The following is a 25,979-nucleotide window of genomic DNA, read 5'->3' as shown; positions in this document are numbered from 1 at the left end:
GACACCACTTTTGAATAAGCTATGTCTGTGTTCCACTCCCCAACCCCATAACCCTTCGAACCCTAGCATCACTATTCTGGGGGGAACAGTCGCTGAAAATAGCAGATCTACAACACAACGCAATGTGCTCACAGAGCTTGTAGATCACCTATTTTCACAAAAGAGAGTATAGAGGGTTTAAGTGTTTCTTTTCCCCCATCCCATCTCTGTCCCCTCACTGCTCCAGCCTGTGACTGTCACTCCGAGGGCTCTGTCAGCCACCAGTGTGACCCAGTGACGGGCCAGTGCCCATGCAGGCCGGGGGCCACCGGACGCCAGTGTTCAGAGTGTCAGCCGGGCCAGTGGGGGTTCCCTAGCTGTAGCCCCTGCCAGTGTAACGGCCACGCCGAGACCTGTGACTCACACACTGGGGAGTGTAGACACTGCCGGGACTATACAGCCGGACACCTCTGTGAAAGGTAGGAATGAATGAATGAGTGACGCACTGAGTGAAGGAAAGAAGGAAATATTGAGTTTAGTTTAGTTTAGTTAATTTAAAAAGCAAAACCCTCACAATAATATCTGTTACGACTGGTCGAGGATAAACACAAAAAGGTCAATAGACAGGAAGGAAAGAAGGGCATTATTTAATAATAGAATGTAGCTCATGTATAGTCAAGTTACTGTCAAACTTTAGTTGAATAATGAAAACTCAACTTCACAGACATACAAAAATCATGTACATTTCTGTTCTGAGAAATAAATCAAACTCATTCAAACCTTGGCTTGCTGATAAGGATGATCCATCCTCCCTATGCTTTGTCTCAGATGTGTGGACGGGTTCTTTGGAAATCCGGTGCTGGGCTCAGGGGAACATTGCCGGCCCTGTCCCTGCCCTGGAAACCCAGGGAGCGGTCACTTTAACGGGGACACCTGCTTTGCTGACCACTCCTCCAATCAGATCATCTGTAACTGCAGACAAGGATATACTGGTGAGACCCTCACTATAATAAATCCACGTCAGAGATGGATTGACAGGTTCATATCATCGAAGTGTACGGTATTTAACTTCTTATAATTGTATAAGATGTTAATGAACAGTTTACTTGAGTGCCTGTCAACGGTCACAGCTTGTCCGTATGTACCGTATGTATGCATCTCTGTCACACCTGACACTGTGGTTCTATGGGTTTGTCGCTCTGACATCATGCTCTGTCACTGTGATTTCAGGGGAACCGCATGTCGCCCTGAGGCGTCTTACTAGTATATTACAATGACCTTTTTACCAGTGTACTGTCCTGTGCAACGATGTACGTGTATAAAAATAAAAATAAATAAGATTTTCAATTCACAATAATAGTGTGTAGCAACTTCATAAACATGATAACATGTTCATTGTTCATTCAAAGTTCATACAATAATGTCTCACCCACTATTATGTGTTTTTACGGTAAGGGACGAGCTGTCTAGAAGAGCGTTTTTGTTACATATGCCCTCCAATTTTTCAAATAATACAAACGTATGATTCAAACATATAGATGAGATTACTGTGAATTATGTGTGTTGTGCTTCGTGTGTTGTTGAGTGCAGAGGCTCATTAAAAACCGACCTCTGACCTCCAGGTTCCCGATGTGACCGGTGCGCCCCCGGTTACTATGGCAACCCCGAGCAGCCCGGCGGCCAGTGTCGCCCGTGCGAGTGCAGCGGCAACATCGACCCGCTGGACCCTGAGTCTTGTGACCCCCGCACCGGCCAATGCCTGAAGTGTCTGTACTACACAGATGGCTCCTCCTGCGCCCACTGTAAACAGGGTTACTTTGGCAACGCACTGGCCCACGACTGCAGGCGTGAGTGACCAGAATGAGCATGCTTTTATGTCATACATTCTTTGTTGTTTTATACTAATTACTTATGTACATACCGGTAGTAGTATCCACGACCAATCGTCCATTTATCATCCATTTCGTTCCATTCTCTCTTCAACATGTAGTGTTATGTGTTTTTACGGTAAGGGACGAGCTGTCTAGAAGAGCGTTTTTGTTACGTATGCCCTCCAATAGTTTGCTTTAGATATTTTTCAAGCTGTATGGAGTAGCCGAATTACTTCTTATTAATTCTTATGTTTCTGTGTCAACATACCGGTACACTAAACTAGCAAAGACTTTTGTATGTGGGTTTAATGCTTTGGCACATATATTCTAGAGATCAGCTATTTTTGCATTTTGGAAACATTTTGGATTTACCGGTATTATTTTTTACACCTTATTATGACATGCCCACAATAGGAAAGATTTTAACCACTTGAACCCTTGCATCCCTATTTTGGGTTTTGTCTCCATGTCAGGCTGTACGTGTGTGCCGGCTGGAACACTTCAGTCGTACTGCAGTGATGGGCTGTGCTATTGCGACCGGCAGACCGGTGCCTGTCCCTGCAGGGACAACGTGGAGGGCCCAGGGTGTGACCAGTGTGCCCCCAACCATTGGAATTATGGCCAGGAGAGAGGCTGCGAGCCCTGTGGCTGTGACCCACAACACGCCCTCGGTTCTCACTGCAACATGGTACAGTAGACCAGTGGCTCTTTTTCATGACATCTCGCTCATAATGATCAAATAACCGGGGTTACGGACCTTTTGAATTTCAAGGACCGTCAGTTTTCTATGCATTGGGCCACTGATCCCCATAACTCTGAGGGCCCTATTATGATCCAGGTCTTATGCCTTATGCCTTAACTTCTTTGCCTTTTTTTACTATTTTGTTTTTGTTTTTTAAATATTTCAAATAGCTGATCTGCAAGTTCACAACGTTCAGATGTAGATCAGCATTTGAAGTATTTATTCAAAATAGTGAGAAAAAGGTAAAGAAGTTAAGGCATAAGGCATAAGACCTGGATCATAATAGGGCCCTGAGAGAGTGCAACAAAATGGACCCTTACCATATCTCAGAGTTAAAGACATGTGGGGTCTATTTGGTTCATAACTAGCAATCATTTAGCTGGGGACCCCGGGGGGTCCACGGACCCCTCTTTGAGAAACACTGCTGTAGGCGCAACTACCAAACACCTGGGAAAATGACAACAATACATTTTTCAACTACATTTTCAACTTTCATTTTTTCTAACTCTCTATCTTTCTCTCTCTCTCTCTCTCACTAATTCTCTGTTGTTCTCATCCATAGTTTACAGGCCAGTGCTACTGTAGTCCAGGCTTTGGAGGTAAACAGTGTAATGAGTGTGAACAGTTCCACTGGGGTGATCCACGGGTGCGGTGTGAAGGTAACTAATTTAAAACGCTTGTGCTTGTGTGTGTGTGTGTGTGTGTGTGTGTGTGTGTGTGTGTGTGTGTGTGTGTGTGTGTGTGTGTGTGTGTGTGTTTGTTTTATTCACACAGCCTTTTATTTTTTGAACGGCAAGACCCCGTTCTATATTTGTCTTTAGAGCTAAGTTGTTACATTATTGTGCATTACCTCAACCTTGCACTGACAGTGTCTTTTAAATGCCTAAACTTTATACCGTATTGTAATTTAACTAACTATTAGTAATGATTTTTTAGTCATAGCACATCAACATGAGTAATTATTTTTTGTTTTGTTTAACCATCGTTGAACCAGGCACATCTCATCTCATTCTCGTTTGCTGTTTAGTATTTTTCCCCACTTCACTCTTCTACCGTCGCCACTTATCTCATATTACTGCTTTCTCCGCCCAACACCCCCACCACCTCTACCCTCCCCTCCAGAGTGCAGCTGCCACCATCTGGGTTCGGAGACGGCGCAGTGCGACCGCGCCACGGGGGCCTGTGAGTGCCGGGAGGGCGCGGCTGGCCGCCGCTGCGACGAGTGCGCGCGCGGCCACACGGGCGTCTTCCCCAGGTGCGTCCCCTGCCACCCCTGCTTCAAGCTGTGGGACGAAGAGGTGTCCAAGATCCGGAGGCACATGGACAGCATCCGGGACAGGGCCCAGAAGATCGGCGAGAGGCCGGGCGAGTCGACGGGCGTCGGCAACGCGCGCCTCCAGGAGCTGGAGAGGAAGCTGAGGCAGGTCCAGGATCTTCTGGCCGCCGGTGGAGACAGCGACCGGATACACCAGCTGATAGGACAGAGCATCGATGACCTCAGGTGTTGTACTGTAACAGGACTATAATCACATGAATGGGATGATCATGACAACGACGTGATGTGATTGCTTGAATGAAAGGATGGCAAAACAAATTAATTAATTAATTGATTATATATCCTCATATGCCTCATTACATATCATTGCTGCCGGGCAGAAACCTTGTTGCGTTGTGAATCTGTCTATGGGTTTTATACATTTTGAACCAATGAAAAGTATTACAAGAGGTTATGACGAAATAATTATACTGGATCCATTGGTACAGGTTCCAACAGTACATCTGGGTTTGTCTATAGGCCCTATGTACATGTATGTATGTCCCACATTTGGCTCATTGGCCAAGCTTCGCGGGACGCTTAATGAAATGAACTCATAAGAGGCACCGCTCACTTCACACTGGGTGTGATTTTTTATTTTTTTTCCTGAAAAGTAAAATCTTTGGACATAAAAGGTTTCCAGCGACTATACACAATCCAGTGATATTGTCTCAGATGCCACACTACAAGCCTCTCACCCTCCTGCATATGTGCGGGCATGCTTGTTTGTGCTTTGATACTGCAGAGCTGAGATTGCCCTGACGGACGGTCGTCTGATGAACGTGGTCCAGGAGCTCAACGACATAACAGGGAGAGACGGGACAGTGCGGCAGACACTGACTGCTCTGGAGGGAGACCTGAGGGACATCAACAGCACCTTGGCCCATAAACGCAGACAGCTGGAGAACTACCTCAGCTCAGGCTTCAAAGGTAACTGAACTGTGGACTGGCATCAGTCGATTGCAGCGGGACAGCCAGATAACCTAACAAAGTGTTCCTCGACCCGATGTCTCCTTCCATATCACACTGGATGAGCAAATGTCTAAAATGTAAACTCTTTCTTTCTTTCTTTCTTTCTCTCTCTCTCTCTCTCTCTCTCTCTCTCTCTCTCTCTCTCTCTCTCTCTCTCTCTCTCTCTCTCTCTCTCTCCTTCCTTCCTTCCTTCCTTCCTTCCTTTTCAGATAAGTTTGAGAATGTCAAGAAGTACTTCCGGGAGTCCATGGAGGCTGAGCAGAGGTGCAACGCCTCGGTGTCTGGCCCGTCCAGCCCAGTGGGGCAGTCTAAGGCAACCCGCAGGAGCACCGAAGGCCTGCTGAACAGCAAGAAAGACCAGTTCCTCCGCATGGTGGCCGCCCACAACAAATCAATGGATGAGCTGAAACACAAAGCACACGATGTGAATAAGAAGGTCCATCACCTGAGTCACAAGGTAGGGGCTCCATATCTATGTGTGCATATGGATGTACTGTATGTGAGCAAGTACAGCATGCAGTCACCAAATCTCTGTGTGTCAGTCTGTCCGGGGCACAACTCTGATTTGGGAGGACCTACGGTTTCCGAGAACCAAAGAATTGGGTCTGAGAAGGAGGCACAGATTCTAAGGCTTTCCTGATAGGCCAATCAGACACCTCAGCATGCCGTTTGTGCAGAGCTTGTGCGACATTTGTGTCCAGCTCAAAAGAAACGCGCCGAGCTTCCTGCTCTATAGTTAACAAAGCTAACAGTGAATCGTCACGGTCAAATAAAAACTATCCTAGTTTGAATATATAAATAAATCTATACATTAATTTATATTTAATTTATATATTTCCAAGATCATCAATCTATTTTTGTCCTAATACAATAAAAAATCACACCCGTGTGAACTGAGCGGTGGTTTACCCACCAACCCCCCCCCCCCTCCCCCCTTCCCCCCTGTGTGTGTGTGTGTGTGTGTGTGTGCGAGTGTGTGCGTGTGTGTGTGTGCCTGGCCTGGCCTGGCCTGAAAACAGCGCCCCTCCCTTAACATGTGTGGTCATAAAAGGTACTGTAGGCTACATACGGACGCACCCACCCACCCACATACATACACGTACGTCTACACACACGGCCACGTATAGGAGCGGCGAGACCACCGCTCAAAAAGAATTGGTGGGGTCCATGGCTAACCATCCGTCCTCCTCCCCTCCCAGGTGTGCGGTGGTCATAGCAATGCCAGCGCCAACGGCAGTTGCCCAGACAGCCTCTGTGGTGGTGCGGGATGCCGTGACAGCCAGGGTCAGCGCCACTGCGGCGGGGAGGGGTGCAACGGCACGGTTAGCGCTTCTCTGACCGCCTTGAAACGAGCCAGGGACGTCACCGACAACCTGACTGCTGCTAGCGAAGAGTTGCAGCGCATGGCCAAGAAGGTGTGTGTACAGGATGTGTGTGCACTGCTGATGCTGGGAAAGTCGGTGTCGAAGTGCAACAAAACGTTTGTCATATCCGGTGAACACCCTGTAGTAGAAATGTTTTGGATCGAAACAGGAGCCATGATTTGGATGGGTTTTTATCCCTATCTATTCCACGTTTATGTACATTTGTAATGGTAGTAGTGTCAGTACCTCATATTCTTTCTATATGCTTATTTGGTTCACAAAAAATATTCCTGTCCAATTTTATTCCTTTCCAATTTTATTTTCATTTTTGCCATGCATGGATGATAACACTTTTAAGCGTTGTCATCTCTACTGGTCTCTAAATGTCTCATCTCTCTTGGTGTCATGTCTCCAGCTGCAGGACGTAGCTTCCCTGACCCAGGATGTGAAGAACCAGGCCAGGGACACCCTGGACAAAGCCCGGAGGAAGAAGAACCAGTTTGAGGACTCCAACAAGAAGCTGAAGGACTTCATTCAGAAGATCAGAGACTTCCTCACCGGTAGCCAGATGGTTATTCATCATCTTCTGATGAAAGAATTGAAAGAATTGATTGAAAGAATCCTGATTAAATATGCCACAGCCATTCAGTATTAGAGTGTCAATCACAGATCCACATGACACATACTTTTGAACAGTTTCTTGTTCATTGGGGTTACTTTTCGTAAATTGAAATAGCAGGAAGTACACTAGGTACACAGTATGATCTTGTACAGGCAATATTAATGACACCACTGTTGATCTGTCTTCTCTTCTTCTCTTCCTTCCTGTCCAGAGGAGGGAGCGGACCCAGAGAGCATAGAGAAGGTGGCCCTGCAGGTACTGTCCATCACTCTCCCAGTCAACAGGACCAGCATGGACAAGGTGGTCCAGCAGATAAAGGACAACATGGCCAACCTCAGCGACATTGAGGGCGTCTACAACTACACCTCACAGCAGCTCAACAAGGCCAAGGACCTGCTTGACAGGGCCAAAGATACCAAGTGAGTGGGAGGGAGGAAGAGGAAGGGAGGGAGGTGGCCGTGAGAGAAATGGAGAGGAGGCTTGATGATGGATGTAAAATGGAATATGTCGGAGCTCATTGAAATTGAAGTCAATATAACTGTTTGGTATGAGTTCATTGCGTATCGAGACCGTGCCAGCTCACAATGGTCTAGAGGAAAATAAAATGGGATAATGAGACCTTGGAAATCCTGAGTCATCAATTCAATTGACACCACTGGTTAATGTTCTCTTTCTCTTCTTTGGGTAGCGCCTGGCTCCATCTTACATTTTCCGCAGTGTCAGTTTGTTGTTTTGAATTACAGTATAACCAGTCCTCTGTGAACTTATGACATGCAATTCTGGTTACGTGAAATTTGGTACAAGACAAGTAGGAACTACATTAGATTCCAAAATGGAAAGCACAGTGGAAAGATAAACAGAATAGGAAGGAAAGGATGGACATTAAAATATAAAAAAGAGAAAAACTCTGCCTCGTATCAGAAATGCACAAACGCAAACTGCCAATTAAAGTAACAAATGTTATATTGGCATCCTGTGAGTGGGAGGGACGAATTGTAGAAAACAAATAGTAAAGGAGGGAACAAGATATAATTTCTTTCACCCATTATGCCTTGTGTTGTTATAGAGGGCTCTCACCATCCCATTCCTTTGAAGTATCGCTTCCCTTTTCAGTAAAGCAGACCTCTAACAGACTATCTGTGTGTAGGAGGAGAGCAGAGGGGGTGAAGGACAAGGCCAACTCCACCAAGCAGGCGTTGGATGTGTCTGAGAAGGCCATAGAACAGGCGAAGAAAGCCCTGGAGAATGCACTGGACAATCTCAACAGCACACGCAACGCAACAGCCATGGTACAACATGCTTTGAAGCATTTCTGTGGACCGCCTCTTTCTGTATGTGTGTGTGTGTGTGTGTGTGTGTGTGTGTGTGTGTGTGTGTGTGTGTGTGTGTGTGTGTGTGTGTGTGTGTGTGTGTGTGTGTGTGTGTGTGTGTGTGTGTGCGCGTGCGTGTGGTTTGGCGTAAGGTGAATTGACAATTTCCAGAGGTGAAGTGGATATTTGGGGACTTGCTGTGCGCCGTTGTGTGTTAGGATATACGGTAGGGGGTTTGTCATTTGCAAATCAGCAGATCACTGCAATGTTGGGGTCAAGGAGTTCATGCCTCTTAGAGGGGCATGGAGCAATTGTTATTTTGTGTCTGTATAGTTTATTTGGTAATAGGAATTGGGCTTACAGTGTATAGGACTGTAGGACCACTGGCAGACATATTAACTGCATTTGTTACTGTATTTCCTCCCAAGATCATTTTAAATCACCTGCCCTTGGCAGTCTGTTTTAGGTGCTGTAGATTTGTGGCTTGACTACACACTGCACCTCCCACTCAAGGACATCAGTTTGCCCCTTGGGAGACATTTTATTTCCAAGGCTTTCCTTCGATGACCCTGTGAACATAACCAGTATGCCGTTGCACTAAGCGCAGCGTAATGAAAAGCTATAATTGTATTGGCCGTGATTTAATCCACCTGCAGCACACACACTGATACAATACATTCAGTCTAAAGCAGCACACCACGCCACTTTGCTGCAGGTACTCTACACTTCTCCAGTCCATCACCACGCCGTTGATTGTGTGTGTGTGTGTGTGTGTGTGTGTGTGTGTGTGTGTGTGTGTGTGTGTGTGTGTGTGTGTGTGTGTGTGTGTGTGTGTGTGTGTGTGTGTGTGTGTGTGTGTGTGTGTGTCAGTGGATAATCATATCCACTGTCGAAGTCGTCTCTATTCTTACATATTACCATGGGGATTCCAGGGGGTCCACAGCAAGCCCTTAATTATTGTATTTGTATTTTTGAAAACTGTTGACAAATGTGCAGTTATTGTTGCTCCCTGGCACAAAATCTTTTCAGATGGGAGTCAGTCAATTTTGGGGGCCCTTGACATGAACATGTTTGAGAACTGGTATGATTTTGAACTGACCTTAGGTGGAGGAGGGGCTGCAACAGCTGGAGGACAAGCAGATGGACACCATGATGCGTCTGGCCAACCTTTCCATGGGGGTGGAGGCGCTCCGCAACAAGACTGAACAGAACAGAGAAATGGCGAGGGAGGCCAAGGCACTGGCGAACAACGCCACGCATCTAGCCTCCACGTTGAAGCATGTGAGTGAGTGTGCAAGGGATGTATGGTGAAGATGTTAGGACCGTGTGTGAGTGTGGTTTTATGTGTGATTGTGAGAGAGAGAGAGAGAGAGAGAGAGAGAGAGAGAGAGAGAGAGAGAGAGAGAGAGAGAGAGAGAGAGGATGTGTTTGTGTATGAGTGAGTACTCTATATATTTATATTTGTTTATCATTATTGTAAATGTCCATTGTTGGACGTTATGCTCATTGATCTCCTACATTGGCTGTGTCCTCTCCCACCAGCGTCTGAACGAGACGGAGGGCCGCTATCTTGAGCTGCAGAAGAAAGTGGACTCTCTAGGTGGAGAGTCAGGAGGCCTGGGCAGTGTCAACCAGAAGGCCATGGACCTCAAGAAAGATGCAGAAGATCTCCTGAACAAGGCCAACAAGGGCATAGACCAACTCAAGAGTGAGTGCTGCACTACTCAATGCTGGGGCATTCCACAATAACTTGTCACAAGTTACTGAAGTAACTGACTAGAATGCGCAATACTGACGTCTTTACTACTAATTCAGATTGTTGCCTCGTCAATATTACGTGAAAGTGGTGTTTCCCTGGTGTTCTCTATTGACTTCATTGTGAATGTCCATGCCAGTCTATACATTTTGTATACAGGATATTATTTTTTTCTGTATTCAACGTAATCCTCTTGCAGTATGGTTCACTTACCACTGTATTTCTTTATTTTTCCTTCATCCTCTTTCTTAAACTTTTATTTTCTCAAACACACAAGGATAATTCCTCTATTCATGTCGTGTTGTCTTCATTCGTAAGAATCGTTACAGTTTGAAGGGATTTAATCTATTTTAAACTTGGATTTCATGCCCTAAGGTTGGTGCTTCTGTTGGTTTCTGTGCTTCCAGAGCTGGAGAGAAAGTTCAAGAACAACGAGCAGCGAATGCAGAAGCAGCGAGACGAGCTGGCCGAGCTGGAGAGAAACGCCACAATGGTACAGAATGAGATCCGTGAGCAGGTGCACAAGTACAGCAACTGTTAAGGTTATTTATACTTTGTTGTACAAGCATGTCGTACGACAACAATGAAATGTAGCTTTGTACCTCATTGAGGTCGTACGATATGGTCGTACGATGAAGTATAATGAATGTGCCTTTAGCGACGACGGCCCCGGAAACCGGGGCTCAGTATTTACCGTTTGCTGCTGTAGTCCTTCATTCCATGTCAAATACTACTGATGCTGTGACTGGCTAAGAAAAACGACAACTCCCATGAAAAAAAGAAACACAAATCACTGGAACCTCCACTTATTCACTCATGTCTCTTTTTTTTCCCTTCTTTTTAGTTTCTTTTATTTTGACAGACTTTACGTTTTACCAATATGCTGCCAACCACCACAGAGATGCCTTATACTCTGTTCATGTACTGTATTACTGTTGACCCAAGGATATCCACACCACAAGGTGTCTATATCTTTAAGCTATAAAAACAGAATTTATTATTATTGTATATGTCCATAATTGAGTTTCTAAGATAATTAGAGGAAATATATGACATTATACTGTGAGGAATTTGACATTTTGACCAAAAGCTCTTTGATTTATTTTCTCTTTTTTGTTACTGTTCTCTACCCCAGTACTTAAAATGCCACAATGCAACATTCCTAATGAGAATATATATTGACAATGATATGACAGGAAGAATGACCAGACAGATCACTGTTTATTTTTGTTACAAAATATGGTTATTAAGTAAATACAAATGTGTACTTCTATTCTTGTAATTAAATCCCATTCCTAAATGTAATTGATAGATATTGAAAACAAATAAATGTCCTACATTTTATATAATGTTTCTGCATTTTGAGTTCCATTTCATTTTAAACATGTTCATTTGTGTTTTTATTATTACTGGGTGTGACTGGATTGTTATACTTTCTCGCCACATGGGGGTGCCTTTGAGTCAGAATGGTGGAGGAGACACTGTACCAGCACTGTACCTATACCTACCTTTTTCTTTCAGCCTTCTTTGTCTGTTTTTCTGTCACTGTCTCCTTTTCACCCACGCTTCATCTAGTGCTGTATTCAGGACTCCAATATCCAAAATGTGTGTGCTGTCTGTGTGGAAGGATTTTATATTGAGCTGCATAGCTGGCAGTGGCAGCATGTTGGCCTCACTGTACCTTCCCTGTGTTCTTTCTCAAATTGTGACATTTATCTGTATTTCAGACAACAGTGAGAAGAAGCCATTCCTTGGCATTCCTGACATTTCTCCATTTTTGACCACTAGACATGCTTGTTTAGTTCTTGGATAATTTCCCTCTCATCTCAATCACTCTTAACTGTATAAGATGATGCTGACTATTTGTCTTCACAGTCTGTTCAAAAGCAACAACAAAAAGAACAACATATAATAACCATATAGCACAAAACATATCACACAACACAACAAGACAATACTGAGGTCCACACTATACACAGAAAACCATTCTATGGACGGGGCAGTTTGTTTCATGCCACAATGGCTGAGGGGACAAAACTCCTGCTAAAACTACGGGATACGCCACGGGATGATCAGTGTCATTTGTTATTGTATGTGCTAAGCGTGTGATGGCCTTATTTTTCATATCATAAAGTGTGGGTGTGGGAAGTCTGATAATCTTTGGTAGCAATACATGACAGCATAGTGAGAAAAAAAATATGCTATGCCATTATCTGTTCCGCCCTGGCACTGACTACTCAACGCCAAACAAAGAGACGCTGTCCTCTACAAGCTAGGGGAATGTGTAATATATAACAAAGAATTAGGCCTACAACTCTCAGGAGAACACAGGCGGCTTCCAAACAACTACAGTACAGCAGGGACGTGCTGGCCATTGGGAAAAGCGGGACAACTCCCAAATGGCCGGTTCATTCCCCGCCGGTCCTCCAGGCCGGCCATTAGGAAAAAAATTAAAATAAAATGTCAGCCTTCGTTCCATTTTGGGGGCTGGGCAGCCAACAAAGTAAATCGTCACTGTCGGGCAGAAACCTCGTATCTCCAAGTTTCAAATGTATACATTTTTTTGCAAAGCAAAGCCCTGCTTCATCATACAAGGCCGTTGCAAAAAGTAGTGAAAACAGCAGATCTACAAGCACACAACGCCTCGCGGTGCGAGGCGTTGTGTGCTTGTAGATCGGCTGTTTTCACTAGTTTAAATCATTTTTAATATTATAAATACAAAACAAACGGTTTTGGACATACAAGGTTTCCACCCGACAACGACGAAATATAACTCATGTACAGTAATTGGCCCGCTGGCTTGTCACTTGTCATGATCTGAAATGGCAAATCTTTGAGTAGCAGCAGCGCTATAGAGAGAGATCTCTCTCTATAGCGCGCAATGAGGGCCTCTCCAACTCTTTTTTTCCCGGGCTGAATCAGGGGCCCAGCATGTCCCTGCAGTACAGCACAAAGTGATCAGAATAACAGGTAGGGTTGGAGCTAGAGGATGACACAGGAGTGGATTTTCACTCCTGTCCCGTCCCACTCCCGCAGAAAAAATCCTGTCCCATCCCAATCCTGGCCAGAGTAAAAAAAAGAAATCCCGTCCTGTCTCACTCCTGTACAATGACTCCTGGTCCCATCCCGCTCCTGGTCAAAATCACTCCCATTCACATCCCGCTCCCGATTTTTGAGCGGTGGTCACACCGTCTCCTATACGTGGCCGTGTGTGTGGGTATGCGTCCGTCCGGCCGTCCGGCCGTCCGTGTCTGTATGTAGCCTCAAGCCTGCAGTACCTTTTCTGACCACACATGTTAAGGGAGGGGCGCTGTATGTATTGAGAGGCACTCTAACCCTAACCCTTTCGTAAGAGACTCGTCGTCAATTGCAAGATATTTAAAAGTTATTTGGGGCCATGATGATTTAACCTCTTCTTCCCACTACTAGACTAAGGATTTATATTGTCTGTGTTATTGTTTACAACCACAATTATTTACGTGTGGCAAGATCGCGGTTCCACTAGTTTTACTAGTAGGTAGGCTTAGAAGCCTTTTCAGAAGTTAATTTAATGTTTTCCATTTCATGATTTCCGGTCGCGTATTTGACCCATAAGTACTGCAACCCCCGCTGCACCCACCCAGTAGTGCTGTTGCACAGCCTCCACGACCACCGCTCAGTTCACACGGGTGTGATTTTTTTTTTATATATAATCGCGCAGATGTTTTTCGATTTTGATCCCTATTATATTTGATATCATGTTTATTATTATATAATGTATAATTTTATAATGTTCGCAGTTCAAAGACCTCACTTTCCTGTGCAATTTAGTTCTGTGATTTGATGAACTGGTCTGGGATGATTCCCGCTCCTGCCCACTCCTGTTGATTTTCATTCCTGTCCCGTCCCGATCCTGGCATTAATACAAATTTGACTCCTGTCCTGCGGGAATCCCACGGGACCCACGGGAATTCCTGTCAAATGTCATCCTCTAGTTGGAGCAGATGACATGCACCTGTCTGTGAATTGAAACATGATGTATTACATCATGTCCCCTCCATCTGTTGGACATATTGTGGGCCTATATGACAATGCTCACAAGTCCAGTCTTGTTTATGAGTCTATAAATCATTATGGGAATCGTTCCAACCACCTGTTAGACAGTGGTTGATGTTTGGAGTCTGGGAGGATAGACAGAGGATCTGTGCGCGTCCACGGGCTGTTCATTGATGCAATCAAAGGGAACCTAATCCCGTCCACCGCGGGAGTGCGCATTCCTGCTCCGATTGCGCGCACACGCTCTCCCGACAGACAGAAGGGGTTCTTCCAAAAACCTGCAGTGGAATTAAAAGTAGCACTACACTACCGAGGTTATTGAATGAGTTGAATCTTAATTGAGTAGGCCTACAAAAGGACCCCAATGTAAACAAGCCATGGGCCTAATGCTTTCTTGAGTTTAAATCCTAGCCTTGACCTTGACCTAGACCTTGTAGGCCTATCTGAACTGTAGGCTACTTGTGCTTTTCCTATGCGAACTGCTAATAACCTATTCAATTAATCAATCACTGATACCTATCAAACTATCAAATTGAAACTGTAAATATAAAATATAAAATGTTTTTCTTCATCCTCCTTAATTGTACACGATAACGTGCACCATTGTTCCTTTTTTCATTTATTTTTCCACAACATGTTTCATTTTATGTAGTCCTAAATATTGTGGCCCGTCCAAACATGTCCTTTATTCTTTTATCCACAATCATTTATATTGTGCAGCAGTGCAGGTGCATTATCCAACGTAGGCCTATCACTGTGCTTCATATGACACTATCGAAAAGAGCAGACCAAAACACATGAGTTTATTATTTGTCACTACTAAACTCACTTATACAGAGAGCAGGCAATAAGCAGCGAAATCTCACATGATAGTTAGTTGGTCTATTTTCGGTATGATACACCGTCGTACGGTGAACTGAGGTTTAAACCAGGCTCGAGGTTCCAATCCATTCCACTGTGAAGTCCATGGCAGAGTTTCCACAGCAGGGATGGCAGCACGGTAGGAGCTGTAGAGAGCAGCGGTCGCTACACTTCAAATAATACACAGATATTCTTCACTGCACTGGCAACTCCGCACCAAGTGGACCAGGGCGCACACAGACTAAACACCAAAACTATCAAAATACCACAAAACGGTGAGCGTCTTTTGAATATAAACTTCATATAACCTTAGTTTAGCGCTACCTGTTGAATCACGCAGGCTACTTGTTTCTTATTTATCGCAAGAAACTTAAAACATGAATGTGCGCACTTCTCTCTTTCGCTGTGACACTAATAAATAAACTGCGGGTTGGATAATGCATGCCATATGTCAGTTGTGTTGCTAGTAATCGGACATTGTCTACCGGTAAAATAAATGGCTTATATTTATAATGACATGACATTGCATTTCATATAGGGTGACTACGAATCGACGGACTGATGTACGTTCAGCCATGCACGCGTCACTGCTGATACTTGTCTGTGGTGAGTAACTAAAAGAGCGCTTTGAAGTCATGTTCTGTTCTGTTGCGTTAATTAATCCTCATCCTCCTCTCAGAACCTGTTAAATTAATGGCTGAGACAGAAAGGCTGTCTTCACGTCATTGTGGAAAGTCAGTGGTTCTGGTTCTCAAACGTTTTCATGTCAAGGACTCCCACATTGACACTTACTAGCCCGCTGCCCGTGGACCCCCATTTGAAAAGATAGCACTGATTCCCAACCATTTAAATTCAAGGACCCCCAGTTTGACATGCATTAGGCTATGAACCCCCATTTAATCGTTGCCTATTTCTATCTCTGAGACCCCAATTTATATTGTAAAATCTATGTTAATTTAACTCTGAGGGTCTATTTGGTTCCATTTTACACTCTCTGAGAACAGACCCATAATAATGGTTTGGTTCTTAACTTTCATTTAGCTGGGGACCCCCTGGAACTCCCTCAAGGAGTTCACTTTGAGAACCAATGTGTTAAATTAATGGCTGAGACAGAAAGGCTGCCATCACACCACTGGGACGTCTATAGGAGTTCTGTAACCCAAAACATGACAGTTACAATGATAGGATTAAAGCCAAGTTGTTTTATGAATCATGGGTGTTGAAGGTATTTCTGTCTATTTATACAGAGTTTTAATATCACGCAGGGTTTCCTGGTTTTATTCACAATAAGCATTAGTAAGAACATAGTAGGCCCATGCATTAAAATGGTAAAGTGACATTATTATTGTTACAATATTAGCCTACAGTACATAATGTCATTTTGTCACAATTGTTAACTTAACAATATTGTAATAATGTAGTACATTGTAGTATATAGCTAAAGCCACACAGATAGCCAGAGAAGACATTCTCCTTCAGACAGTAGCAGACTTGATGGATGTGAGGGCGATGGGAGTGTTGCCCTCACATCTCTCTCTCTTTCTTTCCAGAGATAAGATAGCTGCTGTTTCTTTTTTAGGGCCCTCGGTTCCCATCCGGCTTGGGTCTCTCAGGTCATGCTACAGTTAAGATATATATTCCCCCCCCCCCCCCCCCTCTCTCTCTCTTTCTCTCTTCTCTCTCTTTCTCTGTGTGGGTGGTGTCGCTCTGTTTACGGGCGTCTTAAAACAGCGCAGCTGAATCCGCAAATAGAGACACCCACTCCGACCTACAGCACTGCGGAAGACCCTTCTTGGTGTGTGTGTGTGTGTGTGTGTGTGTGTGTGTGTGTGTGTGTGTGTGTGTGTGTGTGTGTGTGTGTGTGGTTTGTGGGTTATAGAAACAAAACAAAGTCAGGCAGAGACAGAGGTCATTTTTTCTGTCAGGATCCAAACCTAGCATCTCCACCAGTCCTGAAGCCTCCTCACCTCATGCTGTCGCTGAACTAATGCTGGATAAACATAATGGCCCTGAATAAGACAATGGGCACACTGCATCACTCCCCTGAGGCTGGGAGACAATAGTGTTATTGCTCCAGATGAAGTCTATTAGGTCCTATACCCTTACCACCCTGGGTGTCCTCTCTCTCTCTCTCTCTCTCTCTCTCTCTCTCTCTCTCTCTCTCTGTCTCTCTCTCTCTCTCTCTCTCTCTCTCTCTCTCTCTCTCTCTCAGACACTGTCATTCTTCACAGCTGCATCTCTTTACTATGGGTAATAACTAAGGATAGGTCATTGGCAGGTTAATATTTAATGGGCATTCCTACTCATTGCTGTTAACATGGTTTAATGGGATTTTGATCCGAGTTTAGATGCAGATTGGATTATATTAAACATTTTTTTTGCACCTGGGCTCTGTGAGTGTGGCAAGTCGTCTTGAAATGGACCTGTCTGTCTGTCTGTCTGTCTGTCTGTCTGTCTGTCTGTCTGTCTGTCTGACTGTCTGTCCAGGGATGATCTCACAAACCTCTGGACTGATCAGCATTTTGCATACTGCCAGTGTACGTTGTGGTATATATTTATATTTTGGATTTTTTGTTTTAAATATTTAACTTTCATTTTATAATGGAAGTTACTGTAAAGGGGGTTGGATTGCACTGAAACCCTGCACCAAATACACATGGAGATGACTGTCGTCATAGACTGACCACATGAAGTCTGTGATCCACAGGGAGGCCACTCTGTTATTAGACCCTGTCTTGTTTAATGAGATGCGCCTTTTTGTAAGATTTCTGTAAAAGCATGCATGCGTGTGCACATGCGTGTGTGTGCATGTGTGTGTGTGTGTTTGTGTGTGTGTGAGTGTGAGCTGTCTATTCAGACTCCTGACAACTCCGAGGACAACCTGCAAGGCCAAGGGTCGTATCCATACCCCCAGGTCAGAGACAGGGTAATTGGTGTGTGTGTGTTTGTTTGTGTGTGTGTGTGTGTGTGTGTGTGTGTGTGTGTGTGTGTGTGTGTGTGTGTGTGTGTGTGTGTGTGTGTGTGTGTGTGTGTGTGTGTGTGTGCGTGCGGGCATGCGTGTGAGAGAGGGAGAGAGAGTGACAGAGCAAAGGGACTTGGGCTTTTCAAAGGGACAAAGACCTCCAGCATGTCCCTCTGTTCCTTCTTTCTTTTCACTTTCACTTTCTATTCTTGCTCTGCAGGGGAGGGGGCGGGTGGAGCACGACCTTTAGGAACTATAGATAGGTTATTGGACTGTTTGTGTGTATAGATAGTTGGACGGTGTGTGTGTGTGTGTGTGTGTGTGTGTGTGTGTGTGTGTGTGTGTGTGTGTGTGTGTGTGTGTGTGTGTGTGTGTGCGACTGAGTGCGTGTGGCAATTGTCTCATTTGTCCCTCTGTGGGATGCGCTTTTGCACATCTGTCTTCTTGCATCCTTCTATAATGTTTGTTTGTGCGGGTCTTGGTAACGGTGTATATGTCATAGTATATTAGAGAAACAGCACATTCGAGACGCGGATCACTCGTGGTGCGGCACGGGGCGGAGCAAGCGGTCGCCACAACAACGTATTCCAGGCGGTGCGCCGCTCTATTGTCCACGACACTGCGAGCGGCTACCGAAGCCCCCCTGTATCCACGAAGCCCAAACGAGTTACGAGGCCCCCCTGGGTCCACGAAGCCCCAAGCGGCGCGAAGGCCAGCGGACCTTGGTCCTGCTCTTCGCCCCCGAGCGCCGCAGGCGCGAGTGGCCGCGAAGAGCGGGCCAGGGCCGCGCGGCCGGCGGAGCGCCGCGCGAGTTACGAAGCCGTGGTGAATGCAATCGTTATATTTATGCCCAGGCCGTAAGGCCTGGGCAAGCGCACGTTAAACGCCCTGTCCAAGTGACTACAATGGAGCTAATGGCTAGGCTAGGCTAGGCTAGGCTAGGCTAGTAAATAAAGAGTAAACACTTCCGGTCTGCGGCGAGTTCAAAGCGTGACGTAACTCTCTTATCCAGTGGCTGACGTCGCCATCTGGTGGTGATTAGTGTGTGGTGAACGTCAAAACGAGTGCTCCTTGACAACTTTTACTGGTTTCTTGAACATACTGTAACATATACACTTATGCAGGTGTTTGTAGGCATGCATATGTTTGTACGGTACGTGCACATGTTTTTGCATGTGTCACATCTCCATCACATCACCTTTCAGTAAAAAAGGGGAACTGCTACTGTATATGTGGCGCAAAAGGTTTATTGCGTCTTTTGTCAGGGTTGTTTCTATTTTGCAAATGTACATCATTGTAAACATATTCCCTCACAGCATGTACAGGCAGGTAAAACATCTAAAGCATTGCCATGACTACACTGTACAATCCCGGGTGTCCATTTAACGTAATGTAAGGATGAGAAGAACCGATCGAGCGCTGTTCAGGAGGATGTATAAACTACAGGGGATTTTGTTCCTAAATCTTGGGTTGTAAAGCTTTGTTGTGGTTGTAATAGTGCTATAGAATTCACATGAAAGAGGACACAAGCTATAGCCTCCCAGTCCCAGCCCAGCTACATCCGCCAGCAGTCACCTTTCTTCCCGGCTTCTGTAGTGGGAACTGGGAACGTGGGTTTTGCGGTACCAACTTCCTCCTCAGATGTGCGTGCGTGTGTGTGTGTGTGTGTGTGTGTGTACTGTGTGTGTGGGTGTGTGGATGGGTGGGTGGGTGCAGGTGAGGGACAGGCACGGGCTGGTATTAGGCGGTGGGAGTGAGCGAGCGTGTTCCCCAGCCTTTGAGAGCATCAGCCTCCGGAACTCTGTGGATTGTAGAACAATGGGCAGTGTAAAGCCTCTCTGCCACTACTGCTAGTCTACTAGAGAGAGAGAGAGAGAGAGAGAGAGAGAGAGAGAGAGAGAGAGAGAGAGAGATGAGAGAGAGAGAGAGAGATGAACAGATAAAGGAGAGAGAGAGAGGAGAAGCCAGTAGAACAGACAGAAAATTGGAAGAAAGACAGGGGGAAGGGAAGAGAAAGAGAACAGGTCTGTTTATGTGAAAAGAACGGTGAGTTAGGGTTTCCGTCCCGTCTGCACTCGGCAGGGCCTTTTGTAAATGAAAAGAGGAGTGCAGGAGGAGGAGGAGGAGGAGGAGGATGGGTTAGGGGTAAAGGGATTTATAAGAGAAAAAGGAAAGGGGGAGCAATTGGTGGGCGGTGGCGGAGAGGAATAGGAAATTGAGTCTCATTAAAAGTAGTGGATGTGGTAATGGGAGGTATCCTTCAACTGAAGCAGCTGATGCACAGCCATTTGATTTATGATTTATTGACCAAAAGCATATTGTACAAATCTGTCAAAAGGATAAAACACAGTAAAATCTGTATTCCGCTGTGATCCTTTAACACTGTCTTGCCAGGGTATTCTATGAGGGAGAACAAGCTCATATTGGTTACTGAATTAATTTCAGCCTCTGCATAACTTCAGATATTTAGAAAATGCACAGTTTGATCCTCTGTGTTAATTTAACCGTCAGAGTGTACGAAAACGTAAACAAATTGATTTGTTTACATTTGTACACTGTCAGCGTTACAAATGTATGAATTACATGCTGAGGATTTTACTGTGTAAACATTATGTTCTGCCTCCTCACAGTGCCCCCTTTTGAACTTCAAACAACTTTATTAACACTGCTAGGGGCAATTAGTACAACAAAGTTGTTCCTTTGTTAGCGCTTCCCTGAGACAACATACTAGCTAATCCTACAGTATATCTTGGCATGCCTGCTTCACTGTGAATGTGGTTTTGCCCGTTATGAAATGCCGGTTATCAATGGCCGTTATCAATAGCCTGCTTTTTCAGTTGTATAGTATCGGAATGTTTTTTTTCTCTCTCTCTCTCATAAAGGTGAAGTCTAGGTTGTGTGTATCCAAAAGAGCACTTAAAAACAGAGTATAAAACACACATGTTAGAGCAGGATTGGGCAGGAAATGGCTGATGCTTGATAGATCACTAATATGCAGAGTGTTGGAACGTACACAATAAAACCTTTGTTAATTTATCCATTTGTAACTCAGAGAGGTCCAAATGGACCTGTCCGGTCCATTTAGATTTTACTGTGCCGATTCACTAGTAAATCTGTTTAATAGTCGTACCTCCCTTTAAAGGAACATTTTGCCTTATTTCAGCATCATCTCTATAGTATAATGGGTCCTCGATAACGGGACGGTGTCCTTTCTGTCTACACGCCCTGTGCCTCAGGAATTAGGTGGTTGTGCGGATGGATGGGAAATTGGATCGAAAATGTGCCTATCGGTGACATCATCGGTGCCGGTGGTAATTTAAACAAGATTTAATTTAGCATTTGTTTCTAATTGATGCAAGAACAATGGCTTCTAATTCAGCATGCCAACCTTTTAGGGAGAGACATGCTGTAGTTTCCATTAGCTTGGAATCCCCACCTATGATGTCATTGTTAGGCAGGTTTCATAACTGTCCACAGACCTGCCTCTGAGACTCAGAGCATGAAGAGCTGTATGGAAATAGTGCCATCTTATAATTTAGTGAGGTGTTAAGTGAGGAGGACCGATTATACAAAGATGGGTATTATTTGTTCCTTTAAGTCGCCAACAAGAAAAAACAACGAGGCAACATTTTCGTTCATGACATCATGACTTGAAAAGTTAAAACATCAATATATACCCCCTTTAAACCTCGTTGGCAGGAGAAAGGCTTCCATGTCCGCCACTACAGTATATGCGCGCCCTGTAGTCGCTTATTTTCTCACTGCGTGTTTTATTGCTACAGCCCAACAGCAGACTCTAATGACAGGTTGTGTCTTGCGAGGCGGGTGGTTAAGAAGCACTCTCAGACACCTACCCGTACACACCTGCACTGGTCTAATATTGGACATGGAGCTGATGGTGTGATAGCAGAGTTAAGTAAGAAGAAGAGAAAGAGGGGTGGGGGGGGGGGGAGGTACGAAGGAAAGAACAGGAAAAGGAAGGAAGGAAGTTGGAACAGGAGAGGAAAGAAGGAATTAATGAAAGTCTTATTGGCTAAACACTCATGATGTTTCTCACTTACAAAAGACTTACCAAAGGCTGTGTTTTCAAATTAGTTCTCAGACCTCCTCCAGTCTCCTCCGTGCTTCACCAGTTGAAACCCAGTAATTTAAAACGCACGCACGCACGCACGCACGCACGCACGCACGCACGCACACACACACACACACACACACACGCACACACACACAGGCGCGTGTATAATAGCCTCTTCACCCTTTAAACACAGGCCAGGTTATAACTCATCTGTGTTTAATTAATGTTGACACCAGAATTCCCACAGAGGTTTACATTGTTGGGATATTATATTTTGGATATTAGCTGGCCAGTACAATGCAACAGTGTTTAATTGAATTGGCACTATGACTGCAGTATATAGTCCACAAACAAAGCACCTTCCTTTTTTTTTGTGGAAAAAAAGGAAATTTCCATCATTTACAGTATTCTATCAGTTCAGTCCTTATCACTGAATGTTGGCCACATATCTCCATTGATACACATGCACTGCCTGCAGGCACTTCAGTTCACCTGACGGGTAGTTTCACTGGGGTGCACTTTATTAAATGAAGCTACCCCTACAAAATCTTTACTAAATACTAGTCGTTAGCTCTTACAACATGTTTTGTTTTACACATTTCGATTTTGCAGCCCAATTACGGTTATCCCTTTATTGCCCAGCGCTGCTGTGATCCCGGTCGGATTTTGTCTTAGTGACAGCAATGTGCTGTGTTTTTGGCTGTGTTTCTCTCCATAATTTCCAAATTAAACAAACATAAAACAGCTAAAACTTGTATGTGTTAAATCTATATAAGGTAACCTGTCCTCGATTTTTATGAGTTCACTGTTCCTCTATTCATCTGAATCACAGTAGATACCTGGAAAGCAAATATACAGTATACAGCTTTAACTCTGTGTACTGTAGAAAATAAGATGCGTTGTGTTTGTCAGATGCTGCACACACACACACACACACACACACACACACACACACACACACACACACACAAAAACACACACACTGCGTGCCTACAGTGTCCTAAATTACCCACAACAAGTGACCTATGCCATGGGTCATCCAGAGGTTAGCCATACTATACAGAGTTTACCGGAACGTAGTTTCAACATTCAAAAAGCAGACACACCGCCATTACATTCATTAAGTTCACTGATCGTCTGTACGATAAGCAGTGCCAGGGGACTTTACAGTAGACTACACAATGGATGCATGCACACACGCACACTCACACGCACATGCATGCATGATTACCAGTGATTACCATTATTCATGTGGCTATTGCATGAATTCTACACAGTGCCAGGAAACTACACTTAGTAAATTATGTGCCACACACTCACACACATGCACGCACAGTCAGTGTGTTCTTGTACACACAAATTAGTGCATCAGCTAATGGTGTCCCATATGTACTGCACTTTTGATTAGTTCTCCCTCTTAAGTAGAGACAGATTTTCCTAGTTGGAGGGTACGATTAGCTCATATACATTACACTGGACCCATGTGTCCATAGTTGAGACTAGGAGCTATACTGTATGCCTGCATTGTGTCACCTACAGTACACAAGCTGCAAATACAGCATAACAATCAAACCATCAAGCTAAGCAAAATCACTGAACTGGCTGAAAGGCTGACTACATCAAGTGGCCGTCCCCACCAACATCTGTTGGACACATGTAATCCTCTAGTCTTTGGATTTATTGGGCTTGAGGCAGCACCGCCTCAGGGACTGGTTGTTGGAAGCGTGTTCTGTTATTAGCTGTACTGGGTGATTTGATTGGCACTACTGCTGCATCAGTACTCCACAATCACCAAGAGGAATTGTTTTCAAAATCTCACTTCACTAATCGTCACTGTCGGGCAGAAACTTTGTATCTCCAATTTTAAAATGTGTACGTTATTTTTTTTTTCAAAGTAAAGCCCTGCTTCATAATACAAGACTGTCACAAAACTAGTGAAAATAGCAGATCTACAAGCACACAATGCCTCGCATCACGAGGCGTTGTATACTCATGAGTGCATCATCAGTGCTATTTTCACTAGTTTAAATTGTTTTTAAAATAACAAAAAAGGGAAGGTTTTGGATGTACAAGGTTTCCACCCGACAATAACGTAATGCAGAATAGATGAGTCAGTCTTGACTGTGTGTGTGCGTGTGTGTGTGTGTGTGTGTGTGTGTGTGTGTGTGTGCGTGTGCGTGTGCGTGTGTGTGTGTGTGTTGGGGGAGCCGTGGCCGTATAATTAAGCATTGATTTGACACTACAGGGGACTGAGGACGGCTGCAGGATCTTGCACGCTTTTTGACGTAGTGAAAGTTCAAGAACACATGTGTCCTATTATGTGCGTGTGTCTCTCCGGCCGTGCCCCCACCTGTTGCTGACGATGTGCATCTGGTGGTCTCGTGTCTCCCTCGCCCTGCTCTAGCTCTCTCCCCGATGTCTCCAAGTTGAAACAGGGGGATGTGTTTTCTCTCCTCTTGACGGGACCAGCTGTGTCCCAGCGCCGGGGCTCATTAACGTAACAGGCTGTGTGTGTAATGGACAGAGTCTGGCTTCTGTCACTGCAGCCCAACCCGACGGCCCGCTGGCCGGCCAGCGGGTACATTAACAACTGAACAGAAATGCTGTGGGGCCTCGCCAAACCTGGGCAAAAACACTTTGTAATTTATGGAACAAAATACAAAAGAAAACACTAGCTTGGGTTATGTATTCATTTGCCAGTTAGCTTTTCTTTTCCACACGAGTTGGTGTTAGCGTCGGGGAACCTGAGGTCAAGTGCTGTTTAACAGATTCAAACAACTTGAAGCGTTTTTATAAAATGTTGTTGTTCTTTTTACCACGTCTGGACTGTGTTCTTGAAGAGGCCTTAGTGTCGTCAGAGTTTAGAGTTTCATATACCAGCCGGTCAGCACCATCTCCAGCATACTGTCGGGCAGCAGTAGCTGGCGGGGTAGAGAGGCCGTTTGGTAATCAGAAGGTCACTGGTTCCCCGGTCATGTGTCGAAGTGTCCCTGAGCAGGACACTAACAGCTCCCCCTGTGCACTAATCATAACCATCTGAGCAGCTGGGTGAAACAAGAGTTTTCAGGACTAGCAAAGGTCTCCCTTTCCCTCTCTGGCCTCATAAGCTAACATCTTCTTCAGTTCAGCCGTGATCTACAAAAATAAAAAAAAATCTAATTAATTTCAACATTGACATTTACCAAAAGTTAGAACTGCAAGGCTGTTTTCTCATTCTGGAACAATAAACAATAGTCAAAAGGTCACTTTGATAAACGAGGACCCCGGGATGCAAGGGTGGGGCGAACAGAACAACAAGATAAGATGTCACTGAACAACATGCAGGAAAAGACGGGGGGGGGGGGGGGGGGGGGGGGGCGAGATAGAGGGAGAGAGATGGAAAGAGAGGGAGAATATATCTGCAAGCTCAATGCTTTTTGCTTCAAGAACTCGAATAATGAGAAGTGGAGGGAGGGAGGTGAGGCAGCTGGATGTGTGGTTGTGGGAGTGGACGGCACATAAGACGAACCCATGGAGAAGGGAGGACGCACAGAGAGACATGAAGGACGGAAACTAATTAGACGGAAGGAGTGAAGAAATAAAAGTCTGTTGACTCTTCTCTCCCCCCGGGGTTCGAAAATAGCTCACTGCAGGCTATAGCTTAAACATAACGCTGTGTTGTGCACTTTTAAAGTTCAGATTCAAGTCTTTATTGCCTTTGCTGGTGCAGCTCAGGTTAACTACTTTAACCCTCTTGGGATCTTGGCTAATGTTCCCCCAGGAATATGGATGCAGGGGTTCAAGTAATTAAAGAATAAATCAAAACACAGGACACATGCATAATACATCGAACCACACAGGATACAGTGCATCATTTGTTTGTTTTCCAGTATGCTCACTTCACTGCCCTTGACAGTCTGATCTCAGCATGCTTTTTGAGCGGTGGTCACGCCGCTCCTATACGTGGCCGTGTGTGTAGAGTGGGTGTGTATGTGGGTGGGTGCGTCCGTATGTGTGTATGTGGGTGGGTGCGTCCGTATGTAGCCTCAAGCCTGTGGTGTAGTACCTTTTCTGACCACACATGTTAAGGGAGGGGCGCTGTTTTCAGGCCAGGCCAGACCAGGCACACACACACA

The 25,979-nt window shown here is 44.9% G+C and overlaps 2 protein-coding genes across 2 annotated transcripts in view; both read left to right on the top strand.

Annotated features, from left to right (window-relative positions):
* The window catches only part of lamb2l (laminin, beta 2-like), a 91,557-nt gene extending 80,355 nt beyond the window's left edge, over nucleotides 1-11,202 (top strand). The window contains exons 21-35 of the mRNA XM_080733514.1: nucleotides 227-458; nucleotides 808-971; nucleotides 1,602-1,826; nucleotides 2,324-2,538; nucleotides 3,155-3,251; nucleotides 3,715-4,093; nucleotides 4,653-4,837; nucleotides 5,089-5,336; nucleotides 6,079-6,294; nucleotides 6,659-6,803; nucleotides 7,077-7,284; nucleotides 8,013-8,154; nucleotides 9,280-9,456; nucleotides 9,718-9,883; nucleotides 10,339-11,202. Coding sequence (XP_080589640.1) covers nucleotides 227-458; nucleotides 808-971; nucleotides 1,602-1,826; nucleotides 2,324-2,538; nucleotides 3,155-3,251; nucleotides 3,715-4,093; nucleotides 4,653-4,837; nucleotides 5,089-5,336; nucleotides 6,079-6,294; nucleotides 6,659-6,803; nucleotides 7,077-7,284; nucleotides 8,013-8,154; nucleotides 9,280-9,456; nucleotides 9,718-9,883; nucleotides 10,339-10,472 — 2,933 coding nt within the window. The 3' untranslated portion in view covers nucleotides 10,473-11,202. The remainder of the gene's footprint in view (nucleotides 1-226; nucleotides 459-807; nucleotides 972-1,601; nucleotides 1,827-2,323; nucleotides 2,539-3,154; nucleotides 3,252-3,714; nucleotides 4,094-4,652; nucleotides 4,838-5,088; nucleotides 5,337-6,078; nucleotides 6,295-6,658; nucleotides 6,804-7,076; nucleotides 7,285-8,012; nucleotides 8,155-9,279; nucleotides 9,457-9,717; nucleotides 9,884-10,338) is intronic.
* A 3,764-nt stretch (nucleotides 11,203-14,966) lies between these two features.
* The window catches only part of lamb2 (laminin, beta 2 (laminin S)), a 71,510-nt gene continuing 60,497 nt past the window's right edge, over nucleotides 14,967-25,979 (top strand). Inside the window, exons 1-2 of the mRNA XM_080733515.1 lie at nucleotides 14,967-15,102; nucleotides 15,366-15,433. Coding sequence (XP_080589641.1) covers nucleotides 15,403-15,433 — 31 coding nt within the window. The 5' untranslated portion in view covers nucleotides 14,967-15,102; nucleotides 15,366-15,402. The remainder of the gene's footprint in view (nucleotides 15,103-15,365; nucleotides 15,434-25,979) is intronic.

The sequence above is a fragment of the Nannobrachium achirus genome (genome assembly GCF_963921795.1).
Source record: "Nannobrachium achirus genome assembly, chromosome: 9".
Lineage (NCBI taxonomy): Eukaryota > Metazoa > Chordata > Actinopteri > Myctophiformes > Myctophidae > Nannobrachium > Nannobrachium achirus.
This window is presented reverse-complemented; position numbering and strand designations above follow the sequence as displayed.